General features: G+C 39.9%; 1 protein-coding gene across 8 annotated transcripts in view; it reads right to left on the bottom strand.

The window, feature by feature from the left end:
* Positions 1-2,941: 2,941 nt before the first annotated feature.
* Positions 2,942-25,148, bottom strand: part of GJC1 (gap junction protein gamma 1) — a 35,353-nt gene continuing 13,146 nt past the window's right edge. For 3 of the 8 annotated variants that reach the window (XM_060290953.1, XM_030848923.2, XM_030848927.3), the window contains 2 exons: positions 10,064-10,139; positions 2,942-8,889 (listed from right to left, as the gene is read on the bottom strand). In XM_060290953.1, the coding sequence (XP_060146936.1) occupies positions 7,679-8,869 (1,191 nt within the window). In that variant the 5' untranslated portion in view covers positions 8,870-8,889; positions 10,064-10,139 and the 3' untranslated portion in view covers positions 2,942-7,678. Of the gene's footprint in view, positions 8,910-10,063; positions 10,140-13,863; positions 14,596-19,850; positions 20,075-25,148 lie in introns of those variants that run through there. The other 5 variants (XM_060290954.1, XM_060290952.1, XM_030848926.3 and 2 more) reach the window with 5 other exon arrangements.

The raw sequence follows: 25,148 nt of genomic DNA, 5'->3' as shown, positions 1-25,148 counted from the left end.
CGCAACTAGAGAAAGCCCATGTGCAGCAACAAAGACCCAACGCAGCCAACAATAAATAAATGTATATTTTAAAACAAAGCTGTAGCTCCTTTGTCTGTGATCATTTCCACATTTGAATGTGAAGTAAGCAATCCACTGACAATTCGCGCTGTTTCCAGGGCTTTTGGCATTAAAAGTGTCTTACGGAGCCCAAATCCTGTGCAGACCCCTCTGCAGTCAGAAGTTGAGGCCTGTCATTGCTCTCTACAGCACCTGGGTACAGGATCGAACATCAGTCTCTGCCTGCTGGGCAGAAGCCACAGCTGCAACACGCTTTCAGGAAAATGGGCCAGGCTGAAGGAGCTCCCTGTCAGTGTTTTTCAATGTTTCCAGAGCAAAGATAAAATTTCACTTTCACGGGACTGACTGTACAAACTAAAAATAAAATTGAAAAAAGCTATCTAGTTCTGTATCATTTTTCCCCATGGTCAAGTCCCATTCAGGTCACTGGCTATGCACCGAAATCGGTTATGAACAGTTGCTTGGTTCTGCCTTGCCTGGAGTTTAAGGCTGTCAGCCAGCCCATACCCTGTGTGATGGCCCCGCAGAGCAGAGCAGACAAGGATACTTGTGGGAGGTTTGGCCGAGGGTAAAGAGGGAATCCGGTCAGCTTTTCCTTGAGGCACTAGCAGTGGGCTTCCATAGGTTTTCTTTCACAATCCCTGAATCTCGTTTAAAGTAGGCATAGCATGTCAAGGGCAGGGCAAGGAAGTGCTGTGCCATTTCCTCAGGATTGAGAGGGCAGGAGAGAAAACCAACTGACAGCGGATGCGTGTTACCATGTCATCATCTTTTTCCTTTTGTTTTCCAACCCTGAGTCACTTCCTATTTCTAATTTCCTCAAAGATGTTATAAAATGTAGGGTGGAGAAACTCCGAAGTAAAGACACCAAACTCGTTCATATACAAGGTGGGATGGTTCTTGGTCTAGTCATAGTCATAAGCCAGAAGTCCTGAGTGCATATTGGAAGATGTTTTGAAAATTTATGCTTGGGGGGGAGGGATAAATTGGGAGATTGGAATTGACATACACACGCTACTATATATAAAATAGATAACTAATAAGAACCTAGTGTATAGCATAAGGAACTCTTCTCAATACTCTGTAATGATCTATATGGGAAAAGAATCTAAAAAAGAGTGGATATATGTGAACGTATAACTGATTCGCTTTGCTGTACAGCAGAAACACATTTTAAGTCAACTATACTCCAATAAAAAAACACTTATGTTTAAACATCTAGTTGGAGACAGCATTCTTCCCAGCGGCCCCCGCCCCTCCCCCAAATCACTTACGGACTAACCCACTGATTCCAGATGAGAGTCTGAATCATCTGCAGTCCTCCACTCCAGACAGCCATCAGTCTGAGCTGGCACGTGAGATGACATTCATGTGCTATGTCAGGTTTAAACCTCCTTGAACAGAGATCGCTCAAAACAATCCCCCTCTCACTTTTATTCTGGCCCACATTCCATGTTTTCATTTTTTTCTTAAGTGGTTCTCAAACCTCAATATACATAAGAATTACCTAGAGAGAATTTTTGGGTGATGTCACTATTCTGTATCTTCCGGTGGTAGTTGCTCGATGCATGCATTTGTAACTATACACTAAAAAGGGTGAATTTTACATCATGTAAATTACACCTCAATAAAAGATTAAAAATCACCTGGAGAACTTATTAGTTCTTATTATAGGCCTCAGATGGGTCCAAGGAACCAACATCTTAATAGGAATTCCCTGTTACTTCTTCATAGGTGGTCCAAGGGTCACATTTGGAAAAAATGCTGTAAACACAGGATGGTCCAGCCAGCTGGATCCACCCCCTGCCACAGTGAGAGCCCCACTCATATCTGCTTCTGCACTTCGCTAGGAAAAGAACATAGGATGCTGGATTAAGCCACTGCGCAATCACTGTGCAGACCTGGATTCTGTTCTCAGCTCCGCCTCGACCCCCCTATCCTTTATGCCCCTGTGTAACATGCTTCCAACTCTAAATAACTAAAGGAGGCAAACGCTAAAAGTATTACATGTTAAGATTGGTATAAGTCCTTAAAACCTTAGAAATATTGTTTTAATCTCTATGTAGCAAAGAAAACAGACTTTAACTTTGATGCAACACCTTTTCCAGGTACTAATATCTGTTCTGATGGCAAATCTGCCAAAGAATCCACTTTCCAAACTAGCAGTGACTTAACAGCTCCAGCAGCTTTCAAACAGCTCACAAGTTTATTACCAAATATGGTTGGCTGACCAGTTTACAATCTGTGCCGCTGAGGGTGGGCTTGACGCATGACCTATTCTGTCACTCAGTCAGCTATTCTGTGTCTGGGGTAACAGAGGGCATTGTTGGAATAAATGCTACCCTCTCCTCAGCCCTCTCCCACATCCGCTATTCTCACAAAGTGGATTAGTCACACCAAGACTGGTCTACGTCTGTGAGGAGCATCTTTCTCAGAAGGCACTCCTCTTCTCCAGGCCTCGAGAACCAAAGGGAGCCAGAGAGCGGGTATGTTCCCGGTTTCTGTGCTTAGACCTTAGCCTCCACCCTTAAGGCCACCTACGCCTCCCAGACTGTGATGCCACAAACACGCCAAATCCTTTTAGCCACAGCCATTCCAGAGGAGTTCTAACCCAGCTATGAAAAAGGGCATCTTTTGAGCCCAAACCTCTACTTGGAAAATTTCCTGCTCACGTATTTCCACTGAGATCAACTTACAGGTGAAGGTATGGGAAGAGATTTTCATATCAGGTTTTCTGTGTAAACCATTAAGCTCTCAGGCACTATCTGACACAAAGAATGGGGTAAAAATCCTCAATATGACATCTCCTGGCAGTTGAGTTTTCACGTTTGGAAAAAGATGCACAGACCACGAATGAAGCTTCTAAACTGTATTTGGAACTGACAAAAACATCTGGAACTGACAAAAAATCTTCCTAGAGACAAGGCCCTCAGCAGAGTCTGTCCCCACCATAAAATTTTACATCAACTGTACAGAACAAAATTAGCAACGAGTGATCTTTGGCACTAGAATGGGTAACTCCTTAGCTGTTCATACAATATCCAAACTGCACATCACATGACATTAAATTGCTGGTTAACAGTTGAATTTTACATTTAAATTATCTTAAAAAGTTGGAAGTCCTAGCTAAGATTTTTGGTATCAATATGCTAATCATATCTAACACTTAGTGCCTGAGGTAGAGACTTCTGTAAGAGATTTATTGAAGAGAACACAATAGAGAGTACAGAAAAGAAAACCACTTCCAACCTTGGACTCATACAGCCAAATGTCTTTGCTGGTTCAGCAAGCCAACCCTGAAGTGCAGAACTCTTACTTCTTTTATTTCTGTAGAGATTTTGCACGGGAGCAGGGCTTTCTTTTGTTTGGAATCCTGAATTTTGGAATCCATGGATTGCTTCTTTCAAAAGTATGATTATTAACATGGAACGTGCATGAACCAAACTCACTTACCATCATTATTAAAAACAACAAAAACAACACAACTGCACATTAGGGACAACAAATAAAATCTTTTAAAGTCTCCAGGACATGTGGCCAGAATGCGTGCAAGTCAACCTAGTGGCTCTACTCTTTGATGGTGACTGTGGATGACTACAGATTCACGATATATAGGCGAGCTGAAATTTTATTTCCAAACTCTGCACTGTATAGGTGCAGGGGCTTTACTTTCAGGTGGTAAGACTCTTCGTGAAATTACATGATTTTATAAAGATAAAATTAATCTAACAACTGGAACCTTCCAATCAAAATGACCAGCAGCTGCATATCTCTGACTTCAGGTACTTTTCTTCACAGTTGGGAAAGACCTTTCCTGTATAAAAAGGCATTTGTGAAGTAGGTTCAAGTATAACATACTTGCCTTTTATAAAAAAACTGGCTGGCCAAAAATTTATCCTAAACTATAGGTATTATTTTTAGCAGTGTACTGTCTCTTAAATGAGACAGAAAACGTAAAGCCTAGACGTTTATAAGCATAACGGGTAAAGCATAGGTATGACTAATAGGAATAACATTTAAGTCCATTCTTGGTATAAACTGCTTAGAGCAAGTTAAGTGTTTTAAACAATCACTGATTCCTGTGATAAAGAGCACTGAAGGACTTCTTACTACATCACATAGTTCTTTCACCTATTTTTTTTTTTGAAGCTCCAAGGTCAGACAAATGACAATAATAGTTGGTTTTTTAATACTTTTTACCAGACGCTTTTTCTAACTACTTCATAACACTTCTGAGAGGTAAGTGGCTCCTGGAACTTGGAAAAGTAAAGTGAACTGCCTAGTCTCATACCATGAAGAAATGACAGTTAAGGTACCTAATGATGACGTTTTTCTTTTTAAAGATATAGGTGTCCTTCTAAAAGACAGATATGTGGGAGCCCTAACCTGTGAGAACCATTTTAGTTGGCAAAGTTCCTTTTTATCGAAAGTCTATAGACGTCAGTCAAGGAAAATCGCCAGACAAACTGACTTCAATGAAGTAACACGCGTGTGGTTTTAAATGAACAAATATAGAAACAGGCGAAACTAAGGCATAAAGCAAAGAGGAAGCCACAAAATGAACAGTAACATTTCTTTAGGGGAAAATGTTATATAATTCTTCCCTCAAATTTGAACTAAGAAAAAAAGCCCATTTGTTTTACTGATCTCTTCTGAATAATTGTAACAAAGATGAACAAAGGACACACCACATCTGAATAAATCCAACTGTATTTTAAGGAATATAACATGTTGACCATATCCTGACTGTAGTCTGTGAAGGACTAAGCACTCAACTTCTATTTAGAGAAGCAAATGTCATACGACAGAGCATGTCTTTTTTTGCGGTACGCGGGCCTCTCACTGTTGTGGCCTCTCCCGTTGCGGAGCACAGGCTCCGGACGCGCAGGCTCAGCGGCCATGGCTCACGGGCCCAGCCGCTCCGCGGCATGTGGGATCTCCCCGGACCGGGTCATGAACCCGCGTCCCCTGCATCGGCAGGTGGACTCTCAACCGCTGCGCCACCAGGGAAGCCCTACAGAGCATGTCTTATACAGCAATTCAAAGGAATGATTTTGATAGGGAAAAAAAACCCTGCTGACAGGTGTTTTATACAAATACCTGCAAGTTCCAGAACAGTAACTGGAACGATATTTTATAGACTCAATGTAGACCCAATTAATGGGTTAACAAGCTAGACACTGATAGGGCCGTTTTCTTAATGTAAGTCCACGACATGTTGTTAGGGGAGAATGGCCTTGGCAAACTCATATGTTCAAAGGCTGAAAGAAATGGACTAAGAAAGCAGTGAGAGTTGGGAAATCTATGTCATAATTAGAACTTTAGTGAGAGAATAAAAATAGACCTTAACACATGTGAAGTGACCCAGAATATCTTTCTATGTACTTGAGGAAGTTGAAGAATTATCCAGACACAAAAGATAACATTCTCATCAGAACAAGCCCAGATGAAACACCAGAGGCCCTGTTTGTAGAAACTAAGTGGATGCTTCTGGCGCCGAATGTCTGCCTGGCATTTCTGCTTGACTCCTTCCCTCTCTCTCACTCAGATCCCCAACCCTTCCACTGGCAAAGCCACTCTGTTCTCCTTCAGGCTCTGAATATGGATGTGAATGTATGTGTATTTTTTCTGTCCTTCAATTAAGAAATATACATGAAGTTCTACTGACATAAGAATTATTGCTAGTTCTTTATCTTAGTTGGCCTGAAGTATTTAAAATCCTCCCTGTTTTAGAATAATTATTTGAAATTCCTTATTAAACACTTGGTTTCAAGGAAACTGTGCAGGTCTATTAATTATCAAGGATCCATACATGTAGAAATCATTTTCTGAAATTTCCCCTTCAGTCTCAAGGGAGTTTACCTTTTGCTTAAGTGTTTAGAGATCCCGAAGAACTTCTCTAGGCTAAAATTTACAGACTAAAAAAAGCAAAATAAAGGTAAATGCATGGTTAGAAGATAAGCTTAAATTTGCAACTGAGTGTCTTTTGCGGGGGGTGGAGGTGGGGGAGAAATGCAATGGACAGCAACAAAGAAAAAAAGGAACTGCATACAGGACGCTGTTCTAAGAATAGAGAACTGACATTTAAAAATTAAGTCAAAAAAATAGCACTCTTGGAATTTCAAAGTTGGAGGTGGCTTGCAATAACTTTCTGTTGGAAGAGAGTGAGATACCCAAAATGAAAGCTCCCTGGTGAAGCAAACACCGCTCCCTTTAAATCTTTACCAAAAGCTCTTACTTAGAAGCTCATAAACTGTAAGACAAATGATGTGAACATGACAGGAGAGCAAAGTTCTCCAACGTTAGAGAAGGTTGAAAATGGCAGTAAAATACTACTGCAAATTACGAGTGTTATGTGAACATTAATGCTTGTCATTAACTAATAGATATGCCTATAGCAAATAAATACTGAAATTCTCTTTCGGTCTATTCACAGATAGAATCCCAGGTCTGACTGGTCTTCCAGGCAGAAACCTACATTGGCAGAAATCTGTGAATTATAAAAGTTCCATGGTGAATTATAAAAAATAAGGAATTTGAATTTAGGCCTTCTGCCATATGCAGTTTAAGGTAGCTTTAATTTTTAGCCTAGAAGGGAATTTTCGTATTTTTACTGTTACCATATAAAAAAAATATCCAGCACTGGCTTCTTAAGAAACCAGAGAGGCAGGTGTTTGGATACAGGTTTAAGGCAAATCAAACAGGTCCACAACTAAACATCTTATCAGGGCTTATTTCCCAGGAGTGCCTTTGTTTTGTGACAGAGGAATCTTAGAACAGTTCTAGCCAGGGTCTCCACACTGCTACTGGATGAGGACAGCTTTGTGCACCAGCCTTTTGAAAGAATTGACATTATATACACACCATCAAAGCATACACTGGCAAGGCTTGATATTTAAAGGACTTCTGCAGTGAATCACTTTATCTTCTTTGAAAACACAAATAGGTTTTCAAAGACTAGATACAAATCTGGACACATGAATGAGATTCAAAGATTTCTCAAGTCAAAGAAAGATCTCAACCTCCCTCTACTATGGACTTTCTTTCCAAGACTGAGAACTGATTCATCCTCCTCCGGCTCCTTACATATCTGAAATCTTCCCTGCAACACGAGAGGCACTTTTATTAGGTATGTAGCATCTATTAAAACTTTAAATCCAGGGTAGAATTTGCTGAACAAAGTAATAACACTAGCCTAATAGGCATTACCTTAAGAATTATTTCCCCTTTAATATAAAAGTATAACTACAGTGGTCCAATATACAAATACAAAGAAAAGTTCTCATACTAAAAAAAAAAAAAAGTACCATAATACTGTACATACAAAAACTGTTCAACAAGAATGATTTAAATATATCTGTTCTTTTCCAGATCTGGAAGACGCAAATGTAAAGTTCTGCAACTGTATTATTGCTGGAACATGTGTCCAGGAACACTGTGTTTCCCGTTCTTTCCCCCTGTCCCAGCCCCCACTTCAGAGTCCCCTGAGCTTGGATCATGAGCCAACAGCATCCCTGAAAATAACCAGAGCTGAATGTTTACTCAGTGGAAGTCGTTATTCCGTGAGCCGCTGCTTACCGTGAACTATGAAAAGCACAAGTTTTAAGCCCAGCCAAGGTTAAATCCAGACGGAGGTCTTCCCATCCCCCGATTTGCTACTAGCACTGCTTTTGTTGGACCCAGCCTTGGACCCCACTTTGGCTTTTTTGTCCCGGGGACCATGGGGGTTGTTTTGGTGACTGTAGGCCTGGATTGCCAGATCCAGGCGTTCCTGAGCCATTTTGATTTCCCTCTGCAGAGTCTCCAGGTCAGCTGGGAGGTTGTCCTCATGGCTGCCGTACTGTTGTTCCTGGGCGATGTTGGCCTTGTTTTGCTTGTAGGCAATCTTAGCGTTGGACAGTTCGGTGTACTGGATTTGATCTGGTTTGACGGCAATGTTATAGCCAGGGGGAGCAGATGGTGTGTTCCAAGTGAAAGGATAATTATAAGCACCCGGATCTTCCAGTTCCCTCCTTTTACTGTTTAGTGAGTCTCGAATTGTCCCAAATCCTAAATGAAGCATCTCCCAAATGTTAAGCAACAGGCAAAGGCCTGTGACACCATACATTATCAGAAGAAAGATGGTCTTTTCAGTGGGTCTGGAAATAAAGCAGTCTATCTTATGAGGGCAAGGAAGTCTGCTGCACACATAAAATGGGTGGACTTGGAAGCCATACAGGAAGTACTGCCCTATCAGAAAGCCCACCTCAAACACGGTCCTTGCCAGCAGCTGCAGCACGTAGATTTTCATGAGCCCGTCCTCCTGAATCCGGTGTCGGCCGTCATGCTTAGGTTTAGATTGGTTCTGATCTTTATTTTCTTTTTCACTTTCTAATTCCATTTCTGGATACATCATGGGATCCTCCTCATGGTCCTCTTCTGTTTCTTCCAGGGCCCGGTGCTGTTTCCAACGCATTGCATAGGGTTTGCTCCGAGCGGCCTTCTTGTCTGCTTCACCGTGCTCCATTTTGGCAATCTTATGAATGGCGTAGCCCAGGTACATCACTGAGGGGGTGGCCACCAGGATGATCTGGAACACCCAGAAGCGCACGTGGGAGAGGGGTGCAAAGGCATCATAGCAGACGTTCTCGCAGCCTGGCTGCTCTGTGTTGCACACAAATTTGCTTTGCTCGTCGTAATAGATGGACTCTCCTCCTACAGCTGTAAGGACAATCCGGAAGACGATCAATACAGTGAGCCAGATCTTCCCCACGAACGTGGAGTGGTTGTGGATCTCCTCTAGCAGGCGAGTGAGGAAGCTCCAACTCATGGTGACTGAACTGGTTCACCCTGATAAAAATGAAAAAATACTAAAGGAAAATCAGCAAATATTAAAATCTTAATTTTTTCATTGATGATATCTCTAGTAACTACTTCTCTACATACTTGAAATTTATCTTCAAGGCTCATACTAGAATGACTGTTAGAATAAATAGCATCTCACTCTCTATACTACCATCAGGTAGGACCATTCACCCCAGTCTAAGAGCACTGGTTTGGGCCTACAGGGTCCTAGGAAGTCTGATTAGTTTTCGTGTCTTCCTTAGCTTAAAAGGTAAAATTATAGCTATCATTTGAGATATATATCTCAAAATATACTGAATTTTTTTTTTTTTTTTTTTTGCGGTACGCGGGCCTCTCACTGTTGTGGCCTCTCCCGTTGCGGAGCACAGGCTCTGGATGTGCAGGCTCAGCGGCCATGGCTCACGGGCCCAGCCGCTCCGCGGCACGTGGGATCTTCCCGGACCGGGGCACGAACCCGTGTTCCCTGCATCGGCAGGCGGACTCTCAATCACTGCGCCACCAGGGAAGCCCTATACTGGATTTTTTACATACAGTATTATTTCATAAGACCTTCGAACTTTGTGGAATATAGATAAGAAAATAGCACAGAAGTATGGCTATTTGGTCACAGTAAGACTGCCACTGAGAACATAATGGGGACACCTGGGCTGGATGGACTCCATTGTGAAGAGGTACCTTATCAGGAAAGTTAAATTTTGGACCTGGTGACAAAGTATTAAAAAAGAATTAAGGAGACAGTACAGCTGCAAATAACTGGCAAAGATCAAGAACTAAAATAAAAGAAAGAAACAAGGAAGACACTTCTGAGCTAGGCTGCATCACAGAGATTCTAGCATTCTGTATTACATTTCTGTATTTTGTTTACGGTAGAAGTTAAAAAATGCCTGTAGATTGAATTGTGAGGACATTAAAAATCCAATCAATAGACAAATCCACTTAAAACAGGATTTTGAAGGACAGTTTTATTCTGAGATTCTTAGATCTATGTCCAGAATCCAGGTAAAAACCATCAAATGAGATAATGTACGTAAAATCCCTAATACAACCCCTGCCACATAGCACACCTAGCTTTTCTCTTCTATCTTCCCTCTCTTGGTTTACTTCTGCAGATAACAGTTGATTATCAGCATCACCAAAGAAATCTAAATATACTTTTTACCTGTTATCCAGAATTTCTGTTATCCAAAATTTTCTAAGAGAAATGATGTTTTGCTTACAAGTTTTCCAGATTCCCTCTGGAAGGGAAAAAGAAAAAAGAAGGTCATAAGTTTCCTCCCACAGAAAACAATAAATCACTAGAACGCCATTTTCAGGGAGAAACAGTTTTCTATGTACCATAGGAATCAATCAGCATGAGATGGAAACAGGCTTGAGTTTGAATATCACTGTTCTCTCCTCCTATACGTGGTAGGAGAAACTACCTAACAGTGCCTCAAAGAGTCTTAGGTCACTGTAGTCTAAGAAAATATGACAGGAAGATGAGTCATTGGTGAAAATCTGAAGCAGATGAACTCTGGCACCTATAGGAAAAAGCCAAAGTAGAAAATTTCACCAAATTTAAACTGGGTCACTAAAGGCCTTGCAAAAATCTTCACCCTGTGCGCTCTATTCCTGTTCTATTCTCTGGAGCAGCCAATGCCTCTCTCAATGGGATCTGAGCAGCCAACTAGGAGCGAGCTGTTCAGTTAAAACACCCAACAGCTGGCTCTCAGTCATTGGGACACCCATATCCACAGAAGGTGATTTACAGACTCAACTGCTCACAGAAGGAAAACACCTGCATCTGTATTATGATTAAAAACTATATATATAACTGATTCACTTTGTTATAGAGCAGAAACTAACACACCGTTGTAAAGCAATTATACCCCAATAAAGATGTTAAAAAAAAAACTATATATATAGGACAAATTATTGCTCATTATCAAGTTCTGCAAACTATGGAATAGCTATGGCCAAGAGTCATCCACACTTACTATCATTTAATTTAATAAATGAATGTAAAACAATCCCTGAGTGTTCCAAGTTATTATGTGTTCAAAATAACTTAATAAAAAAGATACACGAAGAAAACTCAGAACAGTTCCCAAAAGGTCAATGAAGAAGAAGAAAAGTTCAGGCATCTGCATAGCATGCAGGTACGAAGATTCACATACAGAATCCAACCACACAAAGATCTCACCATAGGACTTCAAGTACAACTCTTATTTCCAGCCCTGATGTCCAACTGAGCTCACCACTTCTCTCACTGCATACACAAGTTATAAAACCACACCACAAGAAGTAAATAATATGCAGTCTTTAAATGGTGATGTAAGCCAGATTTCCAACACAGAACTCAATAATGATTCACGTCCACAAGTCCAGATTCACATTTTCCCCAAACGCCATATATATCTAAAACATTTCCCTTAAAGCCTGAAATTCTATTTGTTCCAATAAGCCAAAATCATGAAAGTGCAATTGTTAATTAGTTAGGAAGCTCATCCTCTACACTGCCGTCCATACCGAAAACAAATGGGTACCTTTTTAATAATTATTGCTATGAAATAATTTCTCAACAGTTCAGGGGGAAATTAGTGACAAAACCTTCAAAGCTTATAAGTTATAAAGCAGCCACTTAAACACATCCAGAAATACACACTGCATACTGGTTAAGCTGTAGGCCTAGACAATGATGAGCCCTTAGAGCCTGGTTTTCCGAGGGTACTTATAAGTGCCACAGCACCCTATACCTGAACCCTGAGTATAAATGATGTGTAAAGTAATGTAGCTTCAGCACCTCATAAAATGGGTGACGGGTGATTTTCTTCCTAAAATAACCATGGGCTTCCTAATCAAATGGCAGCATCACCACTGTGTATCTACTGAGCTGTCAGTAGGCTTTTCTTTGATACTCTTCCCTTTCCAAATCCCTTTCTTCTCCTTGTAAGCATTAAGAGAAAGGCTTACGTATCAGAGTAGACTCCTCCAATTTGGGGGGTGGGGTGGAAAGGGGAAGAGGGAGGGAGGGTGAGAGAGAGGAGAAAAAACTGAATGAGTAGAATGGTGGGTTCTGGAATTGACATTTCTAAGCAAAAACGTGTCACTGCCAAGTGTGGTCTTGCTGTGTTCTTGCTCCACTAAAATTCCCTTTTCTCAGAAACATTTTTTCGCTCTCCTACCAGAAGCCTAAGATTCAGAACACAGTCTTCTCTGACTTCCCTGTTTCAGCACACAGACTTGGTTATAGAGTAGGGAGTGAGAGCATGCAAAATTAACCTGTGAACAGCTCTCGTGAAAAAAATAAAAATCATTTCCATACTCTATGAATGGAAAATATGGGAGCATGTGATGAGTGGTGGTGAGAGGTGGGGGGATGCCAAACACCTAAATATTTTTTGCCAATTAGGAAAGCCAACTGATTTAAATGTATTTTGACACTTAATGTCTTCTTGAATATATTCCTTTATACTTTGGTTGAATTTATCTATAGACAAATTCTAGGAAGTGCTATTATCAGGACACAAGAAATGTAAGTCTGCGTGGTTTTTGCTCTGTACTGGCATTTGACTTTCTAGAAAGGTCTTAGCAGTTTACAATGCCTGGCAATGAATGAGTACAATTTTACCTCAACCTCATCAGCACTGTCTGTTATGCTACTTTGCTAGGTATAAAATGGTATTTCAAAATTATGTCAATTTGTATGTTTTTAATACAGCAGGATACCCTTCCCCTATATTCCTCCTTCTTTGTGAACTATTTCTATCCTTTTGCCCATTTATCTGCAGAATGTATTCTTAATACAGTACAGACATCAATCATTTGACATTTAATAAGATTCTCAATTCTCTCTCCACCCCCCAACACATACTGAAGAAAATCATGTTTGCTTTTATAACATTTACTGGACAGAAATCAAATGTGCTATTTTTAGTCTGTTTTCCAAATAACTTTCAAATCTACCTTGTCTTACACTAGAAAATAGAATTTAAAAAATTACTTGGTATCAACACGGTAATAAATTAAGTAATCCCCTCCCAAATTATTTATATTTGAAGAGTTTTCTATCAGCTACATCCTAACAGGATCAAGTCAAAGTTTACTGTATGTCTAAAACTCAGGATCTTTGAAGATTAAATATAAAAGCTCATTATTTGGATTATCTCTGGAGGTGGATTATATGATTAGATCTATTTTAAAGATGAAGAAATGAGGTCCAGAAAGTTTATAAAATTTGCCCGAGATCATCCAGGTATTAAGAGGTGAAACTAGAATCTGAAGTCAGCCAGTCTTGTTCTAGTCTCAGCTTTTAACTACTAGTAAAGAATTACATTCCAGATGAGGTGGAACTATGTACAGGCCCCATGTGAATAAAGAGGAGGGCACCTCGCCCCAATCTTTGGAATCGGAATTAAACTAAATAATAAACTCACAAAGATTAAAGGTGGGGGGTTAGTTCTGCTGCCAAAAGAAAGTGGAAAAAAAAAATCAAAGGGGGAAATTTCAGGGTTTAAGATCTTACACATAGAATGAATTGAAAGTTAAAACAAAACAAAACCCCCCAAAACAAACAACAACAAAACATAAAACCCAAAAAGAACTCCAAGGTTGTTTCTTGGCAGTTGGAAGGGAAGAATAAACTAGAAAAATGGTATCTTCAACAAAAATGTTTTTTTTCACTAAGAAGGATAACTTCTTTGGGCATTGAGAAAAGTGACACAGAAGGTGGTAAATTTAGTTCAGGGGTGAAAATGCTTGTAAAAGGGTAGATACAAAGATGGTATACATATGAAGTGCTCAGAGCTGTGCCTGGTCTCAAGGCAAGCACCATTATTACCATTACTACCAGTGTTGCTGCAACTTTTTGTCTTACCACCTCAACTGTACTGGGAGCCCTTAGATGTTAGACACATCTTTTATCTCTGCTTCCCTAGCATCTAGCCCGATGACTGGCCGTTTTTTAAAAAAATCAATTACCTTATTTATTTATTTTTGCCTGTGTTGGGTCTTCATTGCTGCACGCAGGCTTTCTCTAGTTGCCGTGAGCCGGGGCTACTCTTCATTGCGGTGCGCGGGCTTCTCATTGAAGTGGCTTCTCTAGTTGCGGAGCACAGGCTCTAGGCGCACGGGCTTCAGTAGTTGTGGCACGTGGGCTCAGTAGTTGTGGTTCACGGGCTTAGTTGCTCCGCAGCATGTGGGATCTTCTCGGACCAGGGCTTGAACCCGAGTCCCCTGCCTTGGCAGGGGGATTCTTAACCACTGTGCCACCAGAGAAGTCCCTGATTGGCCATTTTAAGTGCTAAATAAACATTTGACAAACAAATGAATAAATGCATTCCTATCAGATTTGCCTTACATTTTTCACTGCAATCTCTTCTCTCTCTCTATTTTTTTCCTCCTAGATTCCCACTGCATCAGCCTGTCCAAAAATGGAATAAGCAGCCTCATGAAGCAGTAAACCCTGGTATAAATGCAGCAGGGAGGGTAAAGGGATATAAAGGGAGGTGTCTGTACTTCACTGAAATCTATAAAATGTGACACCAATGATGGCAATACATTATGTATGTACAGTGTAATACCTAAAACAACCACTAAAAAAGCACACAGAGGGACCTCCCTGGTGGTGCAGTGGTTAAGAATCTGCCTGTCAATGCAGGGGATATGGGTTCAAGCCCTGATTGGGGAAGACCCCACATGCCACAGAGCAACTAAGCCCATGCACCATGACTACTGAGCCTGCGCTCTAGAGCCCACGAGCCACAACTACTGAAGCCCACATGCCTAGAGCCCGTGCCGTGCAACAAGAGAAGCCACCGCACCACAACGAAGAGTAGCCCCTGCTCGCCACAACTACAGAAAGCCCGCGCGCAGCAACGAAGACCCAATGCAGCCAAAAATAAATAAATAAATTTAAAAAAAGAAAAGAAAAGAATAACCATACCTAGTGTTGGTGAGGATGAGGAGAAACTGGTACTCTCATACAAGTAGGAATGTAAAATAGTATAATCACTTTGGAAAATAGTCTGGCAGTTTCTAAGAAGTTAAACATATACCAACTATATGATCCAGCCATTCTGCTCCTAGGCAAGAAGTGAAACCGTATGTCTATAAAATGACTTGCACATAAATGTTCACAACAATTTTATCTGTAATAGGCAAAACCTGGAAACAACACAAATGCCCATCAGCAGGTTGATGAGTAAATTGTGGTACACTCATACAGTGGTATACTACTCAGCAGTAAACTATTGATACGCATAGCATGGAGGAATCTCAAAATAATTAGACCAAATGAAAGAAGTCAGGCAAAAAAAAGGCACACACTGTATGATTCCATTTATATAAAATTCTAGAAAATGCAAACTAATCTATAATGACATAAAGCACGTCAGTGGTTGCCTATGGATGAGTTGGGGGTGGGAGGCAATGAGGGACTGGCCAGCCTGATATCAAACTCTCGTGGCTATTATTTTTCAGTTTCTACTTCCGTCTTACTTTTCCTTTTCCAAACTTCTAAATACATATCCTGATTTTTGTCCTATCTTATTAGCCTCCTTTTCAGTGCTCTTTGCTGGTTCTTCCACCAGAATCCAAGCTGGAAATGATGTCCCACTTTGCTCCAACATCTCCCTGAAACTTCAGACTTGAAATTCATCTGCTACTCAACATCTTCTCTTGGATGTCTAATAGGCACGTGAAATTTAACATAACCCAAACCAATCCTCCCATCCTCCAAAGAGCTACTCTTACTCTGTCTGCAGTTTTCCCAAACTCAGTAAGTAGTTTCACCATTCATGCAGTTTTTTAGGCCAAAACCTTCAAGGCAACCTCACTCCTTTTTCTCACTCCATAGGCAAACTATACCAGCAGATCGTGTCAGTTCTATCTTCAGAATATACCCACAATCCAACCACTTCTTTCCACCTCCACTGCCATCAACTCTGATCCAAGCCCCCTTCAACTCTAACCAAGATTATTGTAAAAGCAAGAGTCTTCTAATTGGTCCCCTAGCTTATGCTCTTATGCCTCTCAAATCTCTTCTCCAAAAAGCAACCAGAGTAAAGCTTTTAGAAAGTAAGTCAGATCATGTCCCTCTTCTGCTCAAAACTCTCTCAGAACAAAACCCAAAGTCTTTACTATAGTCTACAAGGCCCTTTATCATACAGCTACGAGCACACTTCCGGTCTCATCACCTTCCATTCTCCCTCTTGCTCATTCCGATTTAGGAATATCTACATCCTCACTATTCCTCTGATCATACCAATCATGCCATACTTTTGCCTCAAGATTTCTGTACTTGCTATTTTCACTGCTTTGAACTTTTTTATTTCATAGATATTAGCAGAACACTCTCTCATTTCATTCAAGTCTGCTCAAAAGTCATCTCCTTAACTTTCCTCAGACCACTTTCCTAAAATAACATCTGTCATTCTCTAGCCCCTTTAATTTTCTTTATAGCACTTAACCCTCACATAATTTTTATTTTACAATTTTACTGTTTATAGAATATAAGCTCCCTGAAGGCAGGATTTTGTTCTTTTATCCCCAATATCTAAAACCCCACAGCCTGACAAATGGTAGTAGGTTCTCAATAAATATCTGTTCAATAAATTAATTCAAACATTTAAAAAAAATGCTCCTGATGTATTAACGGAAAAATATAGGATACGGAACAGAATTATCCCAATTTTGGAAAATTTATGCATTAAAAAATCCTAGAAGAAAAACAAAAATGTAAAAAAAACCCCACCAAAACCTGAAAGGTTATATACAATACCCACTACTTTCTCCCTGCTTCAGCCTGTTTCCTGCATCTCTACTAGAATTCTCTCTCTAAAATGGATCTGTGTTACTCCTTTGCTGAAAAACCACTAATGGAGGTGGCTCCTCAAACCAGTGGGGCAAAGACGGACTTTTTAAAGTATTAGAATAAAACATAGTTGATATCTGTTATAACCCTGGATATAAGAAGAAAAGATGAATCTGAGTACAAAAACTAAAAAGTGTCTCCGTGGTTAAAAGAAAAAACAACCTAAGCAATACTGAAAAACAATGGGAACTTGCCTGGTGGCGCAGTGGTTAAGAATCCTCTTGCCAATGCAGGGGACACAGGTTCAATCCCTGGTCCAGGAAGATCCCACATGCCACAGAGCAACTAAGCCCGCGAGCCAGAACTACTGAGTTCGCAAGCCACAACTACTGAAGCCTGTGTGCCTACAGACTGTGCTCCGCAACGAAGAGTAGCCCCCGCTCGCTGCAACTAGAGACAGCCCATGCACAGCAATGAAGACCCAATGCAGCAAAAAATAAACAAAAATTAAAAGAAAAACAATGAACTGGGGAAAAAGGTTTCAGTAACTCTTTTATAAGCAAAGAGCTAATTTCTAATATATAAAGAGTTCAAAACATACATTCTACAGAAAGAAAAACACAAATTCCGCTTTATAAATGCACAACGTGGATGAACCTTGAAAACATAATGCTAAGTTAAAGAAGTCAGACACAAAAGCCACCTATTGTATGATTCCATTTATATGAAATGTCCAGAATAGGCAAATCAGTAGAGACAGATTAGTGGTTGTCAGGGGCTATGGGAAATGGACTGTGACTGTTAATGGATACTGGGTATCTTTGGGGGATAATGAAAATGTTTGGAATTAGACAGTGGTGGTGGTTACACAACCTTGTGAGTATACTAAAACCACTGAACTGTACACTTTAAAAGGACAAATTTTAGCACATGTAAATTATATCTCAATAATAAACTACTCTAAGATACAATTCTTCTCCTATGACACTGGCAAAAATCCAAAAGTTGGAGAGGCTATGGAAAAACAGACATTCTCACATATCACTGATGGGAGTGGTACAACCTCTGGTAGCAATTTGATAATATCTAACAAAGTCACAAATGCATCTATATCCTTTGACCCAGTCATCTCACTTTTGGGAATGATCAAACTATAACACTGTTTTTATATAACTCAAATGTCCACTGTCAAGGCAATGGTTAAATGCACTATGGTCTATTTACACAACAGAATACCACGTGGCTGTAAAAAATAATGAGGAATGCTCTCCTTGTATAGAAAGATATTTAAGGGCTTCCCTGGTGGCACAGTGGTTAAGAATCCGCCTGCCAATGCAGAGGACACGGGTTCGAGCCCTGGTCCAGGAAGATGCCACAGAGCAACTAAGCCCATGCGCCACAACTACTGAAACCCGTGCACCTAGAGCCCGTGCTCCGCAACCAGAGAAGCCACTGCAATGAGAAGCCCACGCACCTCAACAAAGAGTAGCCCCCCCTTGTCACAACTAGAGAAAGCCTGCGCACAGCAACGAAGACCCAACGCAGCCAAAAATTAATTTAAAAGATATTCAAAACATTTAATTAGTGAAAACAGCAAGGAAGTGTATATATGTATATGCCTTTTACATAAGGAGAAAACATATCAATCTGTGTTTTTGCTTATATTTCTACAAAGAAACACAAGGATACATTTTTTAAAAAAACGAATAAAAGTGGGGGAGGAGACTAAGGAGGATGGGGTAGGATCAAGACTTTGATTATTAATCTACTTAATTAACTTATTTGGCTGTGCCGGGTCTTAGTTGTGGCACTCGGGATCTAGTTCCCTGACCAGGCACCGAACGTGGGCCCCCTGCACTGGGAGCACAAGACTTAACCAATGGACCATCAGGGAAGTCCCTGATTATATTAATATCTTTTTACATTGTCTTATTTTTTTTAACCAAATGAATAAGTTGCCTTTTTAAAGAAAACACTGCTAAAAGCATTCCATGCCCTACAGAATAAAGTCTGCTTGAGATTTTAAAGAAATCCTTTTGCAAACTTTTTGAAGTTAAAAAAAACACATATTTTTCAGAAATTAAATGTTTTATAAAAAGATCATCTTTGTAATGAATTCCTTGGAGGTCCAGTGGTTAGGACTCAGCGCTTTCACTGCCAAGGGTGCAGGTTCAGTCCCCGGTCGGGGAACTAAGATCCTGCAAGCTGCGCTGCACAGCCACATTAAAAAGAGTTCATCTTAATTTCTGTTTAACCCCAAATTTAAATACCACCTGTACATTTCTCATCAGCTTACACTATACATTTTCACATATGCATTTGTTGTTTCCCTCCATTAAACCCACTTCCTTTGGACATCCTCACAGTTTACTCCCTCACTTCAATTTATGCTTCCCTTCAGATGTCACCTCCTGTGGTGAGGACTTCCCTGACCACTTTCCTACGATAACATTCTTCCATCACTCTCTACACCCTTACCCTGCCTTTTTCCTTCAGAGCACTCAACACTACCTAAAACACTTTTTATTTGTTAATCTGTTCATTATCTGTCACCCCAATAGATAAACAAGGACTTTGTTCTTGTATCCCTGGCACTAAGAACAACTATTAACTGAGTGGTTTAATAAATTTGAATCTCTGCTCACTGATTTTCCTCTGCTTTATATGGTCTTTCCACAATTTCCTATTTGGAAAAATTTTTATCCTTTAGGTTCTAGCTCAAAGGTCACTTCAAGTTTTCTTGACCTCCTCGCTTAATCTCCTCAGAAAGTCCATAATAATTTTTCATTCCACAAATAATCAGGACTTAATCTATTAAACTGAGGTTAGTACTATCCGTTTCTTCTGCTGGAATATAAGTTCCCTGAGGGGAAAGTCCATGTTTTTTAAAATTCTCTGAGCCCTCAGGATACAAAAATAACTCAATTAATGTGTGCTATATTTAACAGAAGATCTAAATGAATTTATAGGAGGTAGAAAATATAAAATATGTTCACTAATACAATCATTTCAGGGCGGAATACAAGGAATGGTATAGAAGTACAAAATGTGAAAATACTCAGAGAAGGAAAAGAGACAATTCCTACAAACTAAGAAGTATAAGCTGTCAATTATACCTCAATGAAGCCAGAAAAAAAAAATAGTATAAGCTTACTGCAGAAGACAAGTGGGTCTCTGAAGAATGGGTATGGTTTCACCAGGCAGAGCTGGGGTGGGAAGTAGAGGCAAGGCAGATGGAGAAAGTGGTGTGAGTGAAAAGTTGCACAAGAAGGCTCTTAGACTGGAACATGATGGAGGATGTTTGGGAAGTAGTTGTAGAGAAGGCTGAACAGGGAAGTCAAAGACCAGTTTGCAGAGGGCCTTAGCACACCATGGAACCTGAAATTAAAGCATGTAAGTAATGATGAATAAATGTTGCTCAGATGTGGTCCACAGACCACCTTCATCAGAATTATCCAGAGTACACGTCTAAAATGCTGATTCCTAGGTCCTACTTACCCAATTCCCACTCTCAGGCCTACTGAATCAGAATTTAACATATCTTCTATGGTTAGACATTTAAGTTGTTTACAATGATTTATTACAATACTTATAACTTTGTACACATCCCCAGTTATAGATTTAGGATAAATTTTTCTAAAAGAATTGCTGGGTCAATAGTTGTACAAACTGTGAAAAAACTGTGTGTGTTATTAAGAAAAGATCAGCTTCTTTATGCACTCTCTCTCCAAAAATTCTAAGGCTTTTAATATGTATTACCAAATCACCCCTGCAAAAAGCCGGTACCTATTTATATTTCCACTACTGAGAGTATGAGAATACTGGTTTCCTCACTCCCTCACCAATGATTTTAATGCATTTTTCAAGAAACAAGGCTTGGGTCAATCTGTGTTTAAACTATAAGAAGTTTTAGATGATCATTAATCATTAGGGAAATGCAAATGAGACAAATAATGCACAGTGAGATACCATTTCATACTCAAAAGGATGACTACTATTAAAAGAAAAGAAACAAAAAAGAAAAGAAACAAGTGCTAAAAAAGTTATGGAGAAACTGGAATCATTGTTGTGCATTGCTGGTGGGAATGTAAAATGATGCAGCTGCTGTAGAAAATGGTATGCTTATGATTTTCTCAAAATATTAACTACAGGGCTTCCTCGGTGGTGCAGTGGTTGAGAGTCCGCCTGCCAATGCAGGGGGCATGGGTTCGTGCCCCGGTCCGGGAAGATCCCACATGCCGTGGAGTGGCTGGGCCCGTGAGCCATGGCCGCTGGGCCTGCGTATCCGGAGCCTGTGCTCCGCAACGGGACAGGCCACAACAGAGGCCCGCGTACCGCAAAAGAAAATATATATATACATTAACTACAGAATTATCATATGATCCAGCAATGCTACTTCAGGATGTATACCTAAAAGAAGTGAAAGCAGGGACACAGATATTTGTACATCCATGTTCAGAGCACATTATTTACAATAGCTAAAAGGTGGAAGCAACCCAAGTGTCCACTGACAGATAAATAAACAAAATATGGTATATATCCACAATGTTATTCAGCCTTAAAAGGAACGAAATTCTGACACATTCTACAATGCTGATGAACTTTGGAGACAGTATGCTAAGTGAAAGAAGTCAGTCACAAAAGGACAAATATTACGTTTCCACTTATATGAGGGCCCACTTATATGAGGGCTATAGAATAAAATTCATAGAGAAAGAAGAATGGTGATTGCCAACGGCTGGGAGGAATGGGGAGTTAGCATTTAATGGGCAAAGAGTTTCAGTTAGGAAGATAAAGTTCTGGAGATAGATGGTGATGATGTTTGCACAACAATGTAAATGTACTTAATGCCACAGACCTATACACTTAAAAAATGGTTAAAATGGTAAATTTTACGTTACGTATATTTTACCACAATGAAAAAGTAAAAAAAAGTTTTAGACTAACTTCATTCATGCAATTAGTATTCACCTACCATCAAGAAGCTTGCAATACAGTAGTTTATAGGAAATTACAAACACTTAAAAAAACCCCTACAGTTGTTTTCAAGAAGCATTTAATGTTACATATGCTATGCAACAGAAGATGAGGAAATAACTGGAATCATCTGTTAAAGTTTAAACATATTTTATAGCATAGTGACTCTACAGGGAAATGCTTCATTTTCCAGTTTATCTGATTCATTTTTTCCATTACAACCTCTTTACTATAATGTTGGCCACAAAAACACCGTTAATCCAAAAATATCTTTCATATATATATCTTTGGAAAAGTTTCTCATAGACTCATGTTTAAAAAAAAAGCTCCCAAGGGTTTCAGATCAACAACTAAAAAAGTGTGTAACTTGTCCCTTGTCATTTTTTTTTTAAATAAATTTATTTATTTTTGGCTGTGTTGGGTCTTCGTTTCTGTGCGAGGGCTTTCTCTAGTTGTGGCAAGCGGGGGCCACTCTTCATCGCGGTGCGTGGGCCTCTCACTATCGCGGCCTTTCTTGCTGTGGAGCACAGGCTCCAGACACGCAGGCTCAGTAGTTGTGGCTCATGGGCCCAGTTGCTCCGCGGCATGTGGGATCTTCCCAGACCAGGGCTTGAACCCGTGCCCCCTGCATTGGCAGGCAGATTCTCAACCACTGCGCCACCAGGGAAGCTCCCTTGTCAATTTTTTAATGCTCACTAAACTAAAATAACCAGGAAATTTAAAAAATTTAAATAAGTAGTGCTATTCTAAATGTTTTACAAATTCAACAACTGAGTCCAAATGGGTCAGAGCCAAGTTTTAATCTGCTTCTAATTAAAAAAAAATTTTTAAACCTCAAAATCTATAATAGGTAGACCATATTTAAAAACCTTAATTTCGGGCTTCCCTGGTGGCGCAGTGGTTGAGAGTCCGCCTGCTGATGCAGGGGACGCGGGTTCGTGCCCCAGTCCGGGAGGATCCCACATGCCGCGGAGCTGCTGGCCCCGTAAGCCATGGCCGCTGAGCCTGTGCTCCGCAACGGGAGAGGCCACAACAGTGAGAGGTCCACGTACCGCAAAAAAAAAAAAAAAAAAAACCTTAATTTCTTTTCTAAACAAAAAATCCAGGATGAACTAATATTCTAGAAAAGTGATTCTAACTTTGATTTTTGTGAAACTAAGAGCAAGCACTTAACTAGGAGCCAAGAGATTCTAACAGGCACTTCAGGAATAAATATTTCTTTCCACTTTTTCATTTGTGAGATAAGTGAAGAATATCAGATTAGATTATTATTAAGGTCCCTTCTAACAGTTGATGAAAATCAACTCAGGCAGAGTACTATTCATAAAACAACCAACAAATTATGTGGAATTCTGAACTCTAGGGACAGGAAAGAAGCAAAGTAAGAGCCGTGAAATTAAACAATAATAAAATGTCAAATTTTCAAAAAGGCACTTCCTAGTCATCCCAGAAAATCTGTGTTTGGACTAAAATTAAAAATTTCAATATTGACTCACCATGATTCTACAGTATTAACTATCTGGGCATCCCAGATTATGAGCTGAGCGATTAAGAATAGTGCTAGTGACTCACATTCCTGAATGAGATTGCTTTATGTGTAGAGACAAAGAATCAATTAAAGGGTTTACAATGAAGTTTTGTTTAACTGGAACGTTTTAAGTGGAAGTTAATTCTGCATGAGTGATAATCGATGTTTAATAACTAGCCAGTGACAATTTCTAAGCAAAAGCACTATGGCAGCCTTAATCTATGTATTACAAACAGTAATCTATGTATTATAAATATGAAAACAACTTGTTTTTCAAAAGAGCTCTTGGCTATGGACGATATTTGAGAAACATAAATTTTTTTGTAAATCAAATTATAAAATAAAGGAGAGAAAGTAGTTTGAAATCTTGGCTCCATTAACAAGGAAACAAAATACACCATTGTGGGTTGAAGTGTCAATCTATGCTGGCAAAAAGCCATTCTATTTGAATGTAAGAACCTTCAGGAACCAGCTGGAGAAGTATGGGGAACCTGGGATAATGTGTTCATTCACAGTGCATCGTAAGTGGTACTGTCTTCATGTAAAAAAGGACAGTATTGGTACACTTGTCCAAAACAGCTTAAGTCAAATCAAAAGGACGACATCAGTCTAGGAAAATGACATGTCTAAGAAAAAATTTAAAAAATAAACATATAACATTACCAGTATGGCTAGGGTCACAACACAAAATTTACAAAAAACATTATCATACACTGATGGTGAGGATGGTCTGATACAAACTTTCTGGAAGGCATTATGGTAATATTTATCAGAAACTTTAAAATGTTTTATGTCCTTTGATCAGTAACATCACATCTAGTAATTTATCTTAAATGAATGCCCAATAAAATATAAATATATTTATTTATAAAATAAATATCTTAAATGAATGCCCAATAAAAGAAAAATTTTACATAATTTATGATATAATCTCTATGAGGAAATACTGTACAACCATTGTAAATCTTGTTTTCGAACAGAGATCACAAAATCCAAATGTCTACAACTATATAGAGACAAAAAGTAGATTAGTGGTTGCCTAGGACTGAGAAGAATGGGGAAGAGTAGGGAATGACTGATAATAGGTACGGGGTTTCCTTTGGGGGGAATGAAAAAATTCTAAAATTAAACTGAGGTGATGGCTACACAACCCGGTGGATATACTAAAACCATTGAATTGTACATTTTAAACAGGTGAACTGTACAGTGTGTGAATCATACATCAAAAAAGCCATTTAAGACATTTTCTAAATGTCTAGGCACCAGTAAGTGACACAAGGAACTGAAACAGAAAAATGGGGCCTGGACAACACAGGCACCAACTAAAGAGGGGCTACTGATTGTTAGCTACAGCTGTTGTTGTTACCAGACTGTCATATCTTTCAAAATAAGTCTTCAAGCTGGATTTTTATGTGAAGCCTGATTTGGGGGTAATTTTTTTCTTTTCTTTTCTTTTTTTCCTCTGTGTTGGGTCTTCGTTGCTGCACGCGGACATCGTCTTGTTGTAGTGCACGGGCTTCTCATTGCAGTGGCTCCTCTTATTGCGGAGCACGGGCTCTAGGCGCGCGGGCTTCAGTAGTTGTGGCTCGTGGGCTCTAGGCGCGTGGGCTTCAGTAGTTGCGGTGCATGGGCTTAGCTGCTCTGCGGCATGTGGGATCTTCCCGGACCAGGGCTCGAACCCATATCTCCTGCATTGGCAGGCGGATTCTTAACCACTGTGCCACCAGGGAAGTCCCTGGGGGTAACTTTTTGATTGAAGTATAAAATACCTACAGAAAGGTGCACAAATTTAAGTGTGCAGCTCAATGAATTTTCACATATCCATGTAACTAGCACTGAAATCAAGAGCAAAGCATTACCAGCCACCCAGAGCCACAGTTATGCCCCTTCCTACCCAAGGGAAACCGTCACTATTGACATCTTGGGAGACTGCCCTATGCATTGTAG

Source organism: Globicephala melas, chromosome 20 (genome assembly GCF_963455315.2).
Source record: "Globicephala melas chromosome 20, mGloMel1.2, whole genome shotgun sequence".
In the NCBI taxonomy this organism is placed as follows: Eukaryota; Metazoa; Chordata; class Mammalia; order Artiodactyla; family Delphinidae; genus Globicephala; species Globicephala melas.
Note: the sequence above shows the minus strand (reverse complement) of the source record. Positions and strands in the feature narration are given on the sequence as shown.